Consider the following 19,402-nt stretch of genomic DNA (forward strand, 5'->3'; position numbering starts at 1 on the left):
ATCTATCTCTCCATCTATCTAATAAAAACAACAAACATGACCGTATTTCAAGTCCATTTTATTCATAACACCCAATCAGAACCGAAGTTAGTGACAGAACGTCACAAATTAATTTTATTTTTACTTTAAGTATTTAATTAAACATAATTAAATATATATTTTAATACAGAATTCTGCATTTATCTAACACCTGACGGCAGTTTATGGATGTTTGTCTTTTTTTTTTTTTACATAATACAGAACTTTTATTTTGTATCGGATCAATTTCATACTTTTGTACTTTTACTGAAGTTATTGATCTGTATATTATTTTTACCATTTACCATTATCAGGTCACTTCCTGTTTGAGATGATAGTCTAAAATGTAAAAGTGAAGACATTTACTTCGAAGTTTGAGTCTGTTTTCATCTTATTCAAGAGTAATCTGTGCTTTTACTGTGAAGAGTGCATGTCACACTTCCGTTCTGGTTCTACAGAAAAACAGAGGGAGAACAGAGTCCATGATATAAAGAACCACACTGATGGAACACTAGAGGGAGAACAGAGTCCATGACATAAAGAACCAAACTGATGGAACACTAGATGGAGAACAGAGTCCATGACAAAGAACCACACTGATGGAACACTAGAAGGAGAACAGAGTCCATGACATAAAGAACCACACTGATGGAACACTAGAAGGAGAACAGAGTCCATGACATAAAGAACCACACTGATGGAACACTAGAGGGAGAACAGAGTCCATGACATAAAGAACCAAACTGATGGAACACTAGAAGGAGAACAGAGTCCATGATATAAAGAAACAACTGATGGAACACTAGAGGGAGAACAGAGTCCATGACATAAAGAACCAAACTGATGGAACACTAGATGGAGAACAGAGTCCATGATATAAAGAACCACACTGATGGAACGCTAGATGGAGAACAGAGTCCATGACATAAAGAACCACACTGATGGAACACTAGATGGAGAACAGAGTCCATGACAAAGAACCACACTGATGGAACACTAGAAGGAGAACAGAGTCCTTGACATAAAGAACCAAACTGATGGAACACGAGAAGGAGAACAGAGTCGATGATATAAAGAACCACACTGATGGAACACTAGATGGAGAACAGAGTCCATGATATAAAGAACCAAACTGATGGAACACTAGAGGGAGAACAGAGTCCATGATATAAAGAAACAACTGATGGAACACTAGAGGGAGAACAGAGTCCATGATGTACGAGAACCACACTCATGGAACACTAGAGGGAGAACATAGTCCATGATATAAAGAACCACACTGATGGAGCACTAGATGGAGAACAGAGTCCATGATATAAAGAACCACACTGATGGAACACTAGAGGGAGAACAGAGTCCATGACATAAAGAACCACACTGATGGAACACTAGAGGGAGAACAGAGTCCATGACATAAAGAACCAAACTGATGGAACACTAGAGGGAGAACAGAGTCCATGACATAAAGAACCAAACTGATGGAACACTAGAGGGAGAACAGAGTCCATGACATAAAGAACCAAACTGATGGAACACTAGAGGGAGAACAGAGTCCATGACATAAAGAACCACACTGATGGAGCACTAGAGGGAGAACAGAGTCCATGACATAAAGAACCACACTGATGGAGCACTAGAAGGAGAACAGAGTCCATGACATAAAGAACCACACTGATGGAACACTAGAAGGAGAACAGAGTCCATGACATAAAGAACCACACTGATGAATAAAGTTTTCACAGATTGAACACAATAAACAGACTTCCTGTTACTGATGATGAAGATGAACCACAACAGTTTTTATTTAAACAACAACAACAGCTGTTCATCAGCTTTAATCTCCGCAGATGGAAATCTCCCAGCATGCTCCTGGAGTGGCTGGTGGTCAGTTGATGGCGAGGCAGACCCACTGCATGAGGAGAGGAAGAGTTAATGAGGATGAGGATGACATGTGACAACAGGCTAGACCAATAAGAGAGCAGCTGGTGCCGGTAGGGGGTCAGACCAGTACAGGACTGGAACTTTACCTGCTGCAGGTCCAGCTCGATCTTCCCCTGGTTCTTCTTGTCCAGAGTTCTGAACATCTCTGTGAAAGAAACAGAGAAATGCTGTGTCACCTCGGTACTGGAAACACTGGGGACACTGGAAATACTGGGGACACTGGAAACACTCAGAACACTGGGGACACTGTGAACACTGGGAACACTGGAAACACTGGGGACCCTGGAAACACTGGGAACACTGGGGACACTAGGGACACTGTGAACACTAGGGACCCTGGAAACACTGGGAACACTAGAGACACTGGCAACACCGGAAACACTCAGAACACCGGGGACACTGTGAACACTGGAAACACTGGGAACACTAGGGACACTAGGGACACTGGAAACACTAGGGACCCTGGAAACACTGGGAACACCGGGGACACTAGGAACACTGGGGACACTCGGAACACTGGGGACACAGGGAACATTGGGGAAACTGGGAACACTGGGGACACTAGGAACACTGGGGACACTAGGAACTCTAAGTACACTAGGAACACTGGGGACACTAGGAATACTGGGGACACTGGGAACACTGGGGACACTGGGAATACTAGAAACATTGGGGACACTAGGAACACTGGAAACACTAGGGACAGTAGGAACACTGGAAACACTAGGGACAGTAGGAACACTGGAAACACTGGGGACACTGTGAACACTAGGGACCCTGGAAACACTGGGAACACTAGAGACACTGGCAACACCGGAAACACTCAGAACACCGGGGACACTGTGAACACTGGAAACACTGGGAACACTAGGGACACTAGGGACACTGGAAACACTAGGGACCCTGGAAACACTGGGAACACCGGGGACACTGGGGACACTAGGAACACTGGGGACACAGGGAACATTGGGGAAACTGGGAACACTAGGAACACTGGGGACACTAGGAACTCTAAGTACACTAGGAACACTGGGGACACTAGGAATACTGGGGACACTTGGAACACTGGGAACACTGGGGACACTGGGAATACTAGAAACATTGGGGACACTAGGAACACTGGAAACACTAGGGACAGTAGGAACACTGGAAACACTAGGGACAGTAGGAACACTGGAAACACTGAGAACACTGGGGACACTAGGAACACTAGGAACACTGCTGATGAAGACAGTGGATGTGCTAGAAAGCTCCAGAAATAGTAAGTTGTCGATGACTCACTGAACAGAAGCTCCAGTCGGATCAAACATCCGATGAAACAGTCAAAGTCAACGGAGAAACTTTGATCAGAGAATCTGACGACGATCTGATGGATCAAAGAGCTGTTTACCTGGAACCCTGAACAAACACACATACACACACGAACACGTACACACACACACACACACACCAACACACACATTAACACACACAAACTTCTTTTAGAACCAATGAATCCTGTAGAACACGTGAGATGGAACCATCCAGTGAAGTTATGAGTCTGAATGTCCCATTGGACTCTTTATGTGGCCGGTTGTGGCCCTCTGACCATATGTTTGACCCCCTTAATGAACCTCACCAGCTTCATTGAGAGCGGCTCTCATCTCATGACTGCTCATCGTACCAGAACCGTCAGAGTCGTGACTCTTGAAGATCTCCTACAGAAGAGAAATGTGTTTATGATGACATCACAGCAGACTGAATCATGACATCACAATAGACTGAATCATGACGTCACAGTAGACTAAATCATGACATCACAATAGACTGAATCATGACATCACAGTAGACTGAATCATGACATCACAATAGACTGAATCATGACGCCACAGTAGACTGAATTATGACATCACAATAGACTGAATCATGACATCACAGTAGACTGAATCATGACATCACAATAGACTGAATCATGACGCCACAGTAGACTGAATCATGACACCACAATAGACTGAATCATGACATCACAGTATGACATCATCCGGAATGTCTCACCAGGTATTTCTGGATCTTCTTCCACAGACGGTGAAACTCCAGCAGACCCAGTTTAGTGCTGCCGTCTATCTGGAGACCAGTAGTTAAAGATCCTCTGCCTGCCTGTCTCTCTCTGTCTGTCTGTCCTTGTTTTATATTTTTCACTCAGAAATCTTAAACTCTCATTTTAGATTTTCTACATTTCAACATTTAAAGTATAGAAGAAGAAATGTTAAAAAACATCAGTAAAGTCCTCCAGAGATCAATAATTATATTATCATGATCAATTAACCTGCTGATTGCTGATCAATTGATCTAAACATCTCAAAAGAAAGGTTCAAATGAAGCAGGCGAGTTTCTGAAACGCCTTATTGATTAATCAGTTAAAGTAGTATTGATTATTGATCAGCGAGTAGTGTTGATTATTGATCAGCGAGTAGTATTGATTATTGATCAGCGGGTAGTGTTGATTATTGATCAGCGAGTAGTATTGATGATTGATCAGCGAGTAGTATTGATGATTGATCAGCGAGTAGTGTTGATTATTGATCAGCGAGTAGTATTGATGATTGATCAGCGAGTAGTATTGATGATTGATCAGCGAGTAGTATTGATTATTGATCAGCGAGTAGTATTGATGATTGATCAGCGAGTAGTATTGATTATTGATCAGCGAGTAGTGTTGATTATTGATCAGCGAGTAGTGTTGATTATTGATCAGCGAGTAGTATTGATGATTGATCAGCGAGTAGTATTGATTATTGATCAGCGAGTAGTGTTGATTATTGATCAGCGAGTAGTGTTGATGATTGATCAGCGAGTAGTATTGATGATTGATCAGCGAGTAGTGTTGATTATTGATCAGCGAGTAGTGTTGATTATTGATCAGCGAGTAGTATTGATTATTGATCAGCGAGTAGTGTTGATTATTGATCAGCGAGTAGTGTTGATTATTGATCAGCGAGTAGTATTGATTATTGATCAGCGAGTAGTGTTGATTATTGATCAGCGAATAGTATTGATTATTGATCAGCAAATAGTATTGATTATTGATCAGCAAATAGTATTGATTATTGATCAGTGAGTAGTGTTGATTATTGATCAGTGAATAGTATTGATCAGTGAATAGTATTGATTATTGATCAGTGAATAGTATTGATTATTGATCAGTGAATAGTATTGATTGATCAGTGAATAGTGTTGATTATTGATCAGTGAGTAGTATTGATTATTGATCAGTGAGTAGTATTGATTATTGATCAGTGAGTAGTGTTGATTATTGATCAGTGAGTAGTGTTGATTATTGATCAGTGAATAGTGTTAATTATTGATCAGTGAGTAGTATTGATTATTGACCAGTGAATAGTATTGATTATTGATCAGTGAATAGTATTGATTGATCAGTGAATAGTATTGATTGATCAGTGAGTAGTATTGATTATTGATCAGTGAGTAGTATTGATTATTGATCAGTGAGTAGTGTTGATTATTGATCAGGGAGTAGTATTGATTATTGATCAGTGAGTAGTATTGATTATTGATCAGTGAGTAGTGTTGATTATTGATCAGTGAACATCTGAAGGATACGTCCAGCAGGCTGATGATGTCACGACAGGTCTGCAGACTGAAGCCATCGGTTCTGACATCAGATCCTTCAGACAAAGACGAAGTTCATACATAAACTAATCCAGGAACAGTTCACCTGTTCATAAATTATTAATAATATTATATATTATATATATATTAATATTAAACATTTCTTACTCTGAGCAACAACTTTGTCCAAAATCTGTTGGAGCTCGAAGGCGGAGATTTCAGAGTCCTGTTAAAACAGAAATAAATCAAACATTGTTCTGACATCATTGTTCTTACATCATTGTTCTGACATGATGGCCGACAGGAAGCAAAGTTGTTCATTTAAGAAACAAGAAGTTGTTACGTTTCCAGAGATCTGGACGAAGAGATGTTTGAAGTGAGGATCCACGTCTTTCTGTCCGACATCAGGCTGAAAGAACAAAAGATTTAGAACAATGTGTGAACATTATTTTAACTAATACTTTATGTCCTGTATCTTAAAATACGACACGAGGTATCATGTTGTTTTAACGAGTTATTATGTTGTTTAACGAGTTATTGTTGTTTAACGAGTTATTAGTTGGTTTAAACGAGTTATTAGGTGGTTTAACGAGTTATTATGTTGTTTTAACGAGTCATTATGTTGTTTTAACGAGTTATTATGTTGTTTTAACGAGTTATTATGTTTTAACGAGTCATTATGTTGTTTAACGAGTTATTATGTTGTTTTAACGAGTCATTATGTTGTTTTAACGAGTTATTATGTTGTTTTAACGAGTTATTATGTTGTTTTAACGAGTTATTGTTGTTTAACGAGTTATTAGTTGGTTTAAACGAGTTATTATGTTGTTTTAACGAGTTATTAGGTTGTTTTAACGAGTTATGTTGTTTTAACGAGTTATTATGTTCTTCTAAGGAGATATTGTCTGGTTTTAACGAGGTATCGTCTTGTCTAACAAGTTATTATCTCTTCTTATGAGTCATCATCTTGTTTGTTTTAAACACTCAAAGTTTGATACATTTTAAAATGATCTAAAGCTTGAAATCTGATGAAACAAATGTAACAAACCTCTTGAATGTCAGCATTTATGTTTTCTTCCATCGGACTGAAACAAACAGAAAAGATAAATATATATACATACATATACATATATATATTAGTGCTGGGCAACGATTACAATTTAAATGCGATTAATCGCATTGTTATGGCAAAGTTCAATAATGAATTCAAAAGTAGTGTATTGTGCACTTTTATTTTAAAGTGCTGCTATATGAACAAAAGGTCAATAACATTTGGTTTGTAAACACTTTAAACACATCAGGTTGTTGTTAGCAGCAGTATTCCCTTTACACAGTAGCAGTTATAACACAGTTATAATGACCCTGATCATAGATATTCAGCCGGTGTTCACAACTTTATCTTCATGTGTGTAAGAGATGATACTTAAATATACATCTTGAAAACTGCAAACCTATCTACGTCATGTTTTTATGTTTGTTAAATTCTCAGTAGCGATAACTAAATGATATGCTTATTATACATATTATAGATAACGCATTAACTTGCCCAGCCCTAATATATATATATGTATATGTGACGGACCTGGTGTGGGCCTGTTTCTCGGTGAACACCCTCAGGATGAAGCTTCCTTTGCGGTGTGGGTCAAAGGTAGAGGGGATGATGACGTAATCTCCCGGCGGCAGCTTGAAGCGGTCGCACACTTCTCTGAGGTTGATGAAGTTCTGACTGCGAGCGACAGCGTTCCTCCTCAGCAGGACGTCCGGACCCAGGTGGACGTCACTGCGACCTTTAAACTGACCGGAGGAGAAGAGGATAACAGCAGTTATATCTCAGTTATATTTATTTATTTAATTAATTAGTAACAAATTAATTTAAATAATTAGTTCAATTCGTAAGAAATCCGCTCAAGACGGTTTGTCTTCTGGAGAGATCTCAGATATTTATCTTCTGCATTTGAAACCTCCTCCCAACAAAAAACAACAATAATAATAATACATCAATACATCAATAAACTGTCAATCTGAAAAGTAAACGTGTACTGAAGTAAAAGTGTAAAGGAGAAAAAATGGAAGTACAAGTACTTCAAGATTGTAGTAAATGTACTTTGTTACTTTCCCCAAATAATAAACATTGATGGATCGTCTCTGCAGCGAGTTAGAACAAAGGAGTGAAACATGTAAAAACTAAAATAATTTAATGAGCAGCTGGTGTTTGAAGAAGATATTTTTACTTTGATCCTCAACATTTAACAATATTATAATTAATAACAATATAAAATATGTTTAGAATAATTAGTTAATTGTATTTAATTGATATTATCGTGAAGAATCTGAACTCACCTCATCAGGAACCTGGAAGAAAAACACAAAAAACAGACAAATATTACAGATATATATATACCCTCGTCCCTCCACCCTCGCTCCTGGCCCCTCGCTCCTCGCTCCTCCACCCTCGCCCCTCGTCCCTCCACCCTCGCTCCTCGCTCCACGCCCCTCGTCCCTCCACCCTCGCTCCTCGCCCCTCCACCCTCGCTCCTCCACCCTCGCTCCTCGCCCCTCCACCCTCGCCCCTCAACCCTCGCTCCTCGCCCCTCAACCCTCGCTCCTCCACCCTCGCTCCTGGCCCCTCCACCCTCGCCCCTCCACCCTCGCTCCTGGCCCCTCGTCCCTCCACCCTCGCTCCTCCACCCTCGCCCCTCCACCCTCGCTCCTCGCCCCTTGTCCCTCCACCCTCGCCCCTCGCTCCTCCACCCTCGCTCCTGGCCCCTCGTCCCTCCACCCTCGCTCCTGGCCCCTCGCTCCTCCACCCTCGCCCCTCCACCCTCGCTCCTCGCTCCACGCCCCTCGTCCCTCCACCCTCGCTCCTCGCCCCTCCACCCTCGCTCCTCCACCCTCGCTCCTCGCCCCTCCACCCTCGCTCCTCGCCCCTCAACCCTCGCTCCTCGCCCCTCAACCCTCGCTCCTGGCCCCTCCACCCTCGCCCCTCCACCCTCGCTCCTGGCCCCTCGTCCCTCCACCCTCGCTCCTCCACCCTCGCCCCTCCACCCTCGCTCCTCGCCCCTTGTCCCTCCACCCTCGCCCCTCGCTCCTCCACCCTCGCTCCTGGCCCCTCGTCCCTCCACCCTCGCTCCTGGCCCCTCGTCGCTCCACCCTCGCTCCTCGCCCCTCAACCCTCGCTCCTCCACCCTCGCTCCTCGCCCCTCGCCCCTTGCTCCTCGTCCCTCCACCCTCACTCCTCCACCGTCGCTCCTCGCCCCTCCACCCTCGCTCCTCGTCCCTCCACCCTCGCCCCTCGCCGCTCCTGGCCCCTCGCCCCTCGCCCCTCGCTCCTCCACCCTCGCTCCTCCACCCTCGCCCCTCCACCCTCGCTCCTGGCCCCTTGTCGCTCCACCCTCGCTCCTCGTCCCTCCACCCTCGCTCCTCGTCCCTCAACCCTCCACCCTCGCTCCTCGCCCCTCAACCCTCGCTCCTCGTCCCTCAACCCTCGCTCCTCGTCCCTCCACCCTTGCCCCTCGCCCCTCCACCCTCGTCCCTTGCTCCTCATCCCTCAACCCTCGCTCCTCCACCTCGTCCCTCAACCCTCGCCCATCGCCCCTCATTCTGCAATCCTCACCTGGTAGATGGAGAACCCGATGGTGTTCAGGTCTCTTCCGAAGCGTTTCTCCCTGCGAGCGTCTCTCTGCATCAGACCGATGATGACGGTGCAGCCGTTCTCTCCGTCGTCCGGCTCGTCGTCTTCGTCGTCCAGACGGATGAAGAACTGAGAGTTGGAACAAAATGTGGCTGCAGAGAGAAATAAAGCATAAGTGTCAGAGCTGAAAGAAGTTGAAGTGAGAACCGAGTCACTGACAGCATCACTCAGTGAGATGGACACGGATGAATCCTGGGCTGTACCTGGGTAGTTCCTGCAGCCTCCGGCGGTGGAGCCGACCCTCCAGTCGCCCTCAAACTCAGAGAAGTTCCATTGACCAATCACGTCGCTGCTCAGAGTGTCTGGTGTCAGATTACAGATGTCGAGGCGGGAAAACTGATGCAGGAAGTCTGTGTACGACATCCTGGAGGAGGAGGAAGAGGAGAGAGGTGAGAGGAGGAGGAGAGAGCAGGAGGAAGAAAGAGGAGGAGGAGAGAGGAGGAGGAAAGGGGAGGAGAGAGGAGGAGGAGTAATAAGTATTATCAACCAAATGTATTTCAAGTATCAAAGAAAAAGTACTGATACATTAATCACCAGAACTCTCCGTCATCAGCAGAATGATCGAGCTTCTTCTTCTCTTCAGGATCAACTCCGTCCCACTCCTTTGACCTAGAGACAGAGAGACAGACAGGCTGTGAGACAGACAGACGGAGAGAGAGAGACAGAGAGACAGACAGACAGACCAGTATCACGACCTGGACTCACGTGTCACTCCAGGCTCCGGTCCACTCCACCTGACCCCAGGGGTTCCTCATCCTCAGCAGCTGCACTGGAGAACCATAGTAAAGAACCTGCAGGTCAAACGTATCATCAGGGAGGAAGCTGGTCCAGCAGAGCCCCCCTTCTGCTGGTTCAGACCTCGCAGCGGGAGACCTTCAGGTCTTCTTACAGCTGGAGACCTTCAGGTCTTCTTACAGCTGGAGACCTTCACCTTCTCTTCTCAAGAGACACTATGTTCAGGTGCTTCGGTACATTTTTTAAGCAGCCTTAACTTTCATCCAGTAGCTTCTTCCTGTTCCTGTAAACAACAAAATATTTTCCCAGAATGCCTCACCTGCTGTGCTGCAGTGATGGAGTAGGCGTGACCTTTGACCAGCTTCTGACCGGTGATGGCCTCCGTCTCATACGAGCTGGAAATCTGAGAAACACGGAAATATGATATAAACGTATACACGTAGCTCGCTAGCTAAACGAGCTAAAGCGTTAGCTGACACATAGCTCAGCTTTAGCTTACATCGATGGAGCAGCCGAGCAGCGAGCCGAGCTTCAGAGCTTTCCTCACGACGTTGAACAGGAAGGGCGGAGCTTTCTTCAGGTTGTAGCTCTCAGAGATTCCTCCGGTGAAATCCTCGAAGCCTTCAATGCTCGAACCTCCGCTCAGGGCCTCGTACGAGCTGTTCACCCTGCAGAAGGTACGGGACGGTTAACTGGCTGGACAAAATAACACCTAAAAACCTGCTGAGTCACAACGAGTCAGTGCTAACAGGTACTTCACATGTTTAGTACGGGAGTCATAGTTGATGTTCTTTAAGTGGTAGTGTTAGGGCCATAACTTCTGGACACAGGGAGAAATCGCCCCCCCCCCTTGCAGCCATGTGCTCTCAATTGCTTCCAAAACACAACAGCAGGTTAAATTAAAGTAAAAATCTAATGGATTTATTATCTAAGAAGCATAAAAACAGATACAGACAGTTACAAACCGAATCACACTACTAATAACAAAACAAACCTATATATAAAATGAAAGGTGATGAAAAGAGTTGAAGAGTTAGTTTACAGGTGATCAAAATAGTTAAAGAGTTAGTTTACAAGTGATGAAAATAGTTAGTTTACAAGTGATGAAAAGAGTTAGTTTACAGGTGATGAAAATAGTTAGTTTACAGGTGATGACAAGAGTTGAAGAGTTAGTTTACAGGTGATCAAAATAGTTAAAGAGTTAGTTTACAAGTGATGAAAAGAGTTAGTTTACAGGTGATGAAAAGAGTTAGTTTACAAGTGATGTAAAGAGTTAGTTCACAGGTGATGACAAGAGTTGAAGAGTTAGTTTACAGGTGATCAAAATAGTTAAAGAGTTAGTTTACAGGTGATCAAAGGAGTTGAAGAGTTAGTTTACAGGTGATCAAAATAGTTAAAGAGTTAGTTTACAGTACTAAACAGATTAACAGACTGTGGGAACACGATGTGAGGCAGAATAAATCAGAGCAGCAGGAGTTGAGTATAAAGAGCTGAGTCAGCAGTTCGGTCTGCAGCTCTGTTTGTTTTCCAGGCTGAGTCGAGTCCAGTGTTTACAGAGTAAAGCTTCCTCCACCCTGCTGCTAATCACCTCCAACACTCACTCCTTTAACTACTACTGCTGTCTACAGGCTGACTGGAGTCAGTAAACATGAAGAGGAACCACTGAAAGGAGGAAGTGTTAGACGGGAGCGGAGGCATTGGGAGAGGATTTGAGCTGAACGACTGCAGCAAGTCCAACATGAAACTTTGGCTGTAGTTTGATAAATGAATATTCATGTTCTAGACTTCGGTTAATCCTCCTTCAGCGTACCGGACATATTTGTTCAGACTTGTTTACAGCTTGTAAAACACAGTATCACACACATTCACGTTGACTTGAAGTGTTGAAGATTTATTTGTAATCTGAAGTTCTTTACGTTACATGTTATAGAACATTATTAACCTTCACAGAGGGTCAGGCTGCATCATACTAATATATACAGGACGGGTTAAATATTCTCATGTTGTGCCATATTACAGTGTTTGTGACAATAAATAATAAAGTTACAGATATAAAGTAAACACATTCATTTCATCCAGTCATGACACCGGATGTATTTAAAGAGACTGCAGACGAAGCTGCTGCCTTTAATAGGAGTTAAAATTACGGTTTATTGTCCTCTGAAGTGGAAACATCAATTGAAGTGTGAGTACTGAAAGTAGCTGATGCGTCAAATGAAGTGTTAAAAAAGGAGTTTGAAAAGTACCTGCTTATTAACACAGTTGTCAATATCTGTTAAAGTGTAGAAAAGAAGTGGAACTGAATGCAAGTGAAGTGTTAGACACAAATAAACTAAACTAAAAGTAGTTAAAATGACAACCGGGGTGCAAAGATGAAATATGTTATTTTAGCTGAAGTATCAGTGTTTTGGTGTATATTGTTCATCATCTTAGTTTTATGCTAACATTAGCTAAAGAGTCCAGCTGATGAATAGCTTTAGTTCTGCAGGTGTTTGGTCATAAATCAAAGTGTTTAACACATCAACATGTTGGCCTGATGATGACGCTACATTAAAAGAGGATCAATAAAGTTTTTATAATTCATCCTAAATGATGAACACATTTCATCCCCATCCATCCCATAATGTTTCTTACTTGGCGTAAGCTTTCTCCAGCAGAGCGCTCCAGAACTCTCCTCCCTCTGCCGAGTGGACAAACAGCAGCTTCCCGTCTCTGGAGGGCAGCCGGTCATCCACAATCACGTCCACCCACTGCCCATACTGCCACAGCTGCAGGTAAAAACACCTGATGTTGAATGTCTTCTACTGCAGGTTTGATAAGCCCACTCTCACACCCCCCACCATCAAACAACCACCTACACCCCCTGCCTCCTCCTCATCTCTCCCAACCGACCCCCCACCAGCACTGAGGATCTGTGAAGAGGATGTGAGTCGGCTCTTTCACAGACAGGAGATCAGGAAGGCACCAGGCCCAGACGGTGTCCCCCTCCTGCCTGAAACCCTAACCCTAACCCAGCTGGCCCCCATCTTCACACAGATCTTCAACCGATCACTGGAGCTGTATGAAGTACCCTCATGCTTCAAATGCTCCACGATCATCCCGGTTCCCAAGAAATCCTCCATCACAGGATTGAATGACTACAGGCCCGTCGCCCTGACGTCTGTGGTCATGAAATCCTTTGAGAGGCTGGTGTTGACCCATCTGAAGGACATCACAGGGCCCCTGCTGGACCCCCTGCAGTTTGCCTACCGTGCAAACAGGTCGATGGATGATGCAGTCAACATGGGACTGCACCACATGCTGCAACACCTCGACTCCCCAGGGACATATGAAGGGTTCTGTTTGTGGACTTCAGCTCTGCGTTCAACACCATCATCCCAGCAATACTCCAACCCAAACTCTGGCTCACTGTGCAGCCTCCACCTGTCAGTGGATCACAAACTGTCAGTGGATCCCAGCCTCACGCAGCAGGTGAGGCTGGGAAAAATCACATCCAGCACCCGGACTATCAGCACTGGACCCCCCAGGGATGTGTGCTCTCCCCACTGCTCTTCTCCCTCTACACCAACGACTGCACCTCAGAGGACCCGTCTGTTAAACTCCTGAAGTTCGCAGATGACACAACGGTCATCGGCCTCATCAGGGACGGTGATGAGTCTGCGTACAGACGGGAGGTTGAACAGCAGGTCCTCTGGTGTGGTCAGAACAACCTGGAGCTGAACAGGCTCAAAACTGTGGAGATGACAGTGGACTTCAGGAGGAGCCCCCCCAACACTGTCCCCCCCTCACCATACTCAACAGCACGGTGTCTGCTGTGGAGACCTTCAAGTTTCTGGGATCCACAATCTCCCAGGACCTGAAGTGGGCTCCCAACATCAACACCATCAGGAAAAAGATCCAGCAGAGGTTGTACTTCCTGCTCCAGCTCAGGAAGTTCAACCTGCCTCAGGAGCTGCTGATCCTGTTCTGCTCCACCATCATCCAGTCTGTTCTCTGCTCCTCCATCACTGTGTGGTTTGGATCGGCCACCAAACAGGACAGGAACAGATTGTCAGGTCTGCAGAGAGGATCATTGGTTCCAGCCTGCCGTCCATCCTGGACTTGTTCACCTCCAGAGTCAGGAAACGGGCTGAAACATCACTGCAGACCCTTCACACCCTGGACACAAGCTGTTCAACTCCTCCCCTCTGGTAGGAGCTACAGAGCTCTGTACACCAAAACCATCAGACACAGGAACAGCTTCTTTCTGCCAGCCGTCACTCTGATGAACAGTTGATCAGACACACTGCACTACTACCTCCATTTGCACTATTACCACCATTCTGCACTAATATTCCGAATCCATTGTCCATTGTCATTCAGTGTGGCTTTGTAGCACAAAGGCAGTAAAACTGCCTGTGCCAAAGCACACTGTATATTATCCATCGGGCTTAATCATACTAATAATAATAATAATCAGGTTTATCCAAATGTTTGGCGCGCTTCTCCTCACACAGCGTTGCAAACAGCGGCGTGAAAAATACATCAAAACGTGCGGCCTGATCGGGAATAGTGTGCTATCTATTTTTCGGAGAGATTCGCCCAGCGGTTTTCCCGAAAATTCCCAAAAATCCCCAAAAACTGAGCAAAATTTCTCTATTCACTTGAATGGGGTTCCGGCGTGAAGAGAGCTAAAAAAAAACACTTAACTTTGGGCCCATATTGACTAGCCGTACATTAACGTAGAAACATGATTCAAAGTTTAAAACGTAGACAAAACGCTGCACTTTATTGAGCCAAAGGGACATTTTGATAGCTAGCACAGTTTTCATGAAGTCACAAATTAAGTTTCAGGAACATTTTGGGTCTGTTTCGGATTTTATAATGGGTGTGTATTGCACGGCTCGTTAAGAGCTAGAGTGAGAACATAACTGTCAGAGTGGAGCGGAGCAGGAAAATCTTCTGTGATTTTTCCAAACAAATTGCTCCAGCTCCCACAATTTTTACTCTTTATACACCATTTTGGCCAAAAAGTTTGGAAATGTTGTGCTGGTCGCAGTAAAGTGTCTATGGAATCCAACGGACTTACACATTTGGCTCAAAGAGCCGCAGAGCGACATGAACTCCAACCAACTGCTCCATTAGACTCCATGATAAATCTCACCACTAATTTCTCAAAGAAAGCAGACGGTACCAGTTTTGTCTATTGCTCTGGAGCTCACATTATTAACACCACAAACATAAAAAACACATCAGCGCGTTTGGCAGAGTCTTATCTTTGTCACGGTATCCATATTTTAGCACTCAGACTCCTGCTAATTTATTAAAAAGAGGCAGGGGTTTTGTTCAAAATCACTGATTACTGCAACGTTTCTTAATCAGTCTGCCTCTAACACCAGGTGCGTCCTCACCATGGCAACCAGTTACACACGCACGCAGGCTCTCTCTCTCTCTCTCTCTCTGCACACACACACATGAGTTGGAGATAGTCAGTCAAAGGCATTGTTAAACCTCCTCTCTGTCTGTATCTCTCCGTCTGTCTCTCACTCATCACTCTGTCTGTCTTTATGTCTCTCTCTCTCTCTCTCTCTCTCTCATACAGTCATTCAGGTTTTAGATATATTTAGAGAACCCCCCCCCTCCCATTTCAAAACAAAAGCTCCAGAGAGTGAATTCTAACTGGAATGCTTGTGATGAAGCCTTTCATTTAATAACCTCTGTGTTTGTGTGTCAAACATTATGAATATGTCTCCTCTCCCCCTCTCTCCCCCACCCAGTCCCACCCTTTCAAAATAAAAGCCCCATAGAGTAACTGTATCTTAACATGAAGCTCAGAATGAGGTTTGTACAGAAATGATGGGAGCGTTAGCTCCCATCATTTCAAAAAGGCTTCTCAAACAAAGATGTACATGTCCAGTACAGAAATGACGGGAGCCATTTGTGGACTGTCCATCACGAATACAAGATTCAGTCCAAGAGTATGAATCTAAGATGCAGAAAAGAGAGAAGTGATATCTCAATCGAACCTCAACGATACTACCGGTAACATCAGCGTGTGTAGCTATATATTGCGACGTCTTCGGGCAGTAGAAGCCACACTGTCGAAATTTCTTTAGGAATTTTCTAGTTGTTGTTGTTCTTTATGTTCATATATATATTCTTCGATATATATTTATATTGTACATAGTAGTTCAATGTTAAAGCTTAGTTTCTCTGTTCTACTTTGTTGTCTTTAATGTCTTTGTTTTTATATTTCTCTTGTTTATTTGTATATTCTGTGTACGTACGATGAGAGTAATGTGTAACCGGAGTCAAATTAGCCAATAAAGCTGATTCTGATGTTACTTAGGCTCCACCCACTGCCCATACTGCCACAGCTGTAGGTAAAAACACCTGATGTCACTTCCTCTAGAGGCTCCACCCACTGACCAACTCAAGGGGTAAATCCCAAGTCTCTTAATTGTCATTTCCTCGTTTCCTCTGTCCTCGCATGGTTTCCTTGCGTCTATCCATGCATCCCTGGGGGGAGGGACTAAGACGCAAGGAAAGGACACAAGTGAGGGAAACGGGGATGCACTTAAGAGACTTGGGATGTACCGCAGGTCCTCTTACCGGATCTGTTGTGAGTATTTCAGCTGCATCTCATGGCCTTCATCAGTGGGTGGAGTTAACTCAGCTGGCATGAAGAGAAACTGATGAAGGCCATGAGATGTGAACAAATCTAGTAAGAAGACCTTGAGTTAGAAGTACAATCATTGTTACTGTATTTCTTTAACTCTCATGTATTTAAAATAGATCATGTGACCTGGAAGTGGAAGATGCCGGCGTACTGTGAGCCAAACTTCTGTCCAGGAGGAACCACTCTGTTCAGAATCTGAGGGTCCAGGGTCAGAGAGGCGATGGCAGCCAGCAGCCAGCAGTCACCTGACAGACACACAGCAGGGCACGATCACACAAATGTCAGAGGTCACAGTGTGTGTGTGTGTGTGTGTGTTCTCACCCAGCACTCCCTGACAGATGTCTGTTCTCTTCGCTCCATCAACGATGAACTGAGGATTAGAACTCAGCTCCTGATTGGACGAGACAGCAAGTGACTAAAGATTATTTTATAACGTTATTGAATAACTAATAATGATGTGTGCGTTCACAGTCATCAGGTTAATGATTCACACAAACTGAGTCACACTCTTGTTTAACTAACAGGAGGTGCTTTGATTTTATCTTTAATATCCTTAAACGGGCTAAAGAGCCGGTGAACCGGAGCTACAGCTGCAGGCGGATGGATACACTGTTGTTCATCAAGAAATAGTTCCAAATCATAAAAGTCCTAAAACAAACCAGATATTAGCATGTTAATCAGTGGACAGAACCAGGCTAGCTGTTTCTCCCTGGTCTCCAGTCTTTATGCTAAGCTAAGCTAAGCAATCAATCAATGCACTTTCAGACACTGATCGGGTCATTTTCTCTGCGTTGTTGATGACGTCACTGATCAACGTCGCTTGGTGGACTTTATATAATAAATACAGACATCATTTTTGTAATTAATACGTATATTGTAAGCTTTTGTGTTGAGTTGCTTCTCATCAAAATGCTCTGAGTGAGTTGAAGTAGCAGGGATGCAGCATATGTCTTGGGCTTTTATTGTGAAAGGTAAGAATGGAAGCAGCTACAAATATATTCTCCACAAGTAATAGATACAAAAGTACTTTGTGGCCGCTTGTTATTATGATTTTTTTGCCATTTTCCCTTAAACGCAATGCCTGATGGTATATAGTGTTTGGTAAGTGATCATCGGTTATACAGCACTTTTCACAATGCATTGTGGGATACTTTGAGTCCACTACATAGGGTTTAATAGTTTTCACTTACCGTGGGTCGTTTCCACTCTGTGCCGATGGTTTTGGACGAGTACCGTCCCAGCTGGTTGTATCCCAGAGAGTCCCAGTCTGCGGGAAAGGTCGGGTCACAGAACAGCGAGCCGGACTTCAGACACTCTTTCTGCAGCTGCTCAAAGTTCTGCTGGTTGAAGGAGACGGCGCTCGAGACATCCTTGTCTCGAGCCTTCCTCCTAGCCAGCTCTGCTGCCACGTTTGCCATCCTGAGAGTGTTTCTACTGAGGGACTGCCGAAAGTCCGCCGAGAGTCCGCCCAGAGTCGACCGATAGTCTGCCGATAGTCTGCCGAAGGTCTGCTGAGACTAAATGAGGTGTTTGTGTGTGTGTGTGTGTGTGCATCAGGTATAAAGGTGGTCAGGTGTGAAGGGGCTGAGCTTCGGTCCAGCTGAAGGAGCAGTATGATATCAGTTGACTCTGAATTATTCAGAGAGAGCAAACAGTCTGATAAACACAGTGATGTGCCAACACAGACTGGACTCTGAACAGGTTTTGGGTCTCTGGGTGTCTCAAGATCTTCAGTTCAGACTTCGCCAAAGTCCAGGAGGCTCTGTAATCACCAGGTAGCACCAGCAGTCCATTTCAGTCCTGGATCAGAAGCACTCAGATCACCTGGACTCGTTCAGCACTGAGTGACGCCTGAATGCAGCAGAACTGAACTGGGTCACCGATGGAGGTCCAGAGACTCAGATGGAAACCAGATGTTCATGTCCCCCTGCTGTCCATATGAGGCTCAAACCCTCCAGACCTCCTCCACCATGCTGAGCCTTCAGACGCTGCTCAGGGTCGCACAACCCAGAGCCTAGCTGTCCAGTCCTCACAGGTGGACCCATGAGTCCACATGAGCATTATGAGCCCCACTGGTTAGCTGATCTGTTCTGATACGGCGGTTAAAGGTGATAATGGAGAAGTGTAGCGCCCACCCTCTAGTTAGCTCTCAGTTAGCGCCGTTAGCTGTTTTTACTGTTAGCACCGTTAGCTGTTTTTACTGTTAGTGTTGTTCGCACCGTTAGCTGTTTTTACTGTTAGTGTTGTTAGCACCGTTAGCTGTTTTTACTGTTAGTGTTGTTAGCACCGTTAGCTGTTTTTACTGTTAGTGTTGTTCGCACCGTTAGCTGTTTTTACTGTTAGTGTTGTTAGCGCCGTTAGCTGTTTTTACTGTTAGTGTTGTTAGCACCGTTAGCTGTTTTTACTGTTAGTGTTGTTAGCACCGTTAGCTGCTAGCCGCCGGCTCAGCAGTCGCAATGTTAAAAGCCAAATTTGGAGGCAATAGATCTCCTTTTAATTTTAAATTCAGCACCTTTATAGGATTTGAATGACATTTTATTTATTTATATAAGTACTTTTTAAAGACTTTTTCTAGTATAGGAGTTGAACACAGCTGGTCTCTGGTGTTTCTCAGAGAAGGAGGGTGTAACTGAACACTGAGTTAATACTGACGCTCCCACATGTTTCCTGTATGGTGATATTATTAGTATGACTAACAGCTCCTTCAGGAGTCCTTTAAAAACACTGATCCTGAACTATATATTATATAT

The 19,402-nt window shown here is 44.3% G+C and overlaps 1 protein-coding gene across 1 annotated transcript; it reads right to left on the bottom strand.

Moving 5' to 3' along the window:
• Window positions 1-350: 350 nt before the first annotated feature.
• On the bottom strand, window positions 351-18,615 carry LOC142939528 (calpain-2 catalytic subunit-like). Its single transcript, XM_076082705.1, has 21 exons — window positions 17,843-18,615; window positions 16,974-17,043; window positions 16,779-16,897; window positions 12,629-12,762; window positions 10,494-10,662; window positions 10,314-10,397; window positions 9,965-10,050; window positions 9,794-9,868; window positions 9,463-9,623; window positions 9,182-9,351; window positions 7,909-7,920; window positions 7,151-7,362; window positions 6,617-6,653; window positions 5,912-5,977; window positions 5,737-5,794; window positions 5,560-5,624; window positions 3,994-4,062; window positions 3,578-3,656; window positions 3,241-3,357; window positions 2,046-2,104; window positions 351-1,927 (listed from the first exon to the last, which is right to left on the bottom strand). The coding sequence occupies exons 1-21, from the start codon at window positions 18,068-18,070 to the stop codon at window positions 1,904-1,906; spliced, it is 2,094 nt and encodes a 697-aa protein (XP_075938820.1). The 5' UTR covers window positions 18,071-18,615; the 3' UTR covers window positions 351-1,903.
• Between the last annotated feature and the right edge of the window lie 787 nt (window positions 18,616-19,402).

The sequence above is a fragment of the Anarhichas minor genome, unplaced genomic scaffold (assembly GCF_050575085.1).
Source record: "Anarhichas minor isolate MPS153535 unplaced genomic scaffold, ASM5057508v1 ptg000100l, whole genome shotgun sequence".
Lineage (NCBI taxonomy): Eukaryota > Metazoa > Chordata > Actinopteri > Perciformes > Anarhichadidae > Anarhichas > Anarhichas minor.

Bases quoted from the DNA above. Each gene is read 5' to 3' on its own strand.
- LOC142939528 (XM_076082705.1), bottom strand. From the start codon at position 18,070: ATGGCAAACGTGGCAGCAGAGCTGGCTAGGAGGAAGGCTCGAGACAAG. The intron at 9,869-9,964 runs GTGAGTCCAGGT...CTCTGTCTCTAG, and splicing joins ACCGGAGCCTGGAGTGACAC to GTCAAAGGAGTGGGACGGAG. The intron at 4,063-5,559 runs GTATCCTTCAGA...ACTGGTCTCCAG, and splicing joins ACATCATCAGCCTGCTGGAC to ATAGACGGCAGCACTAAACT.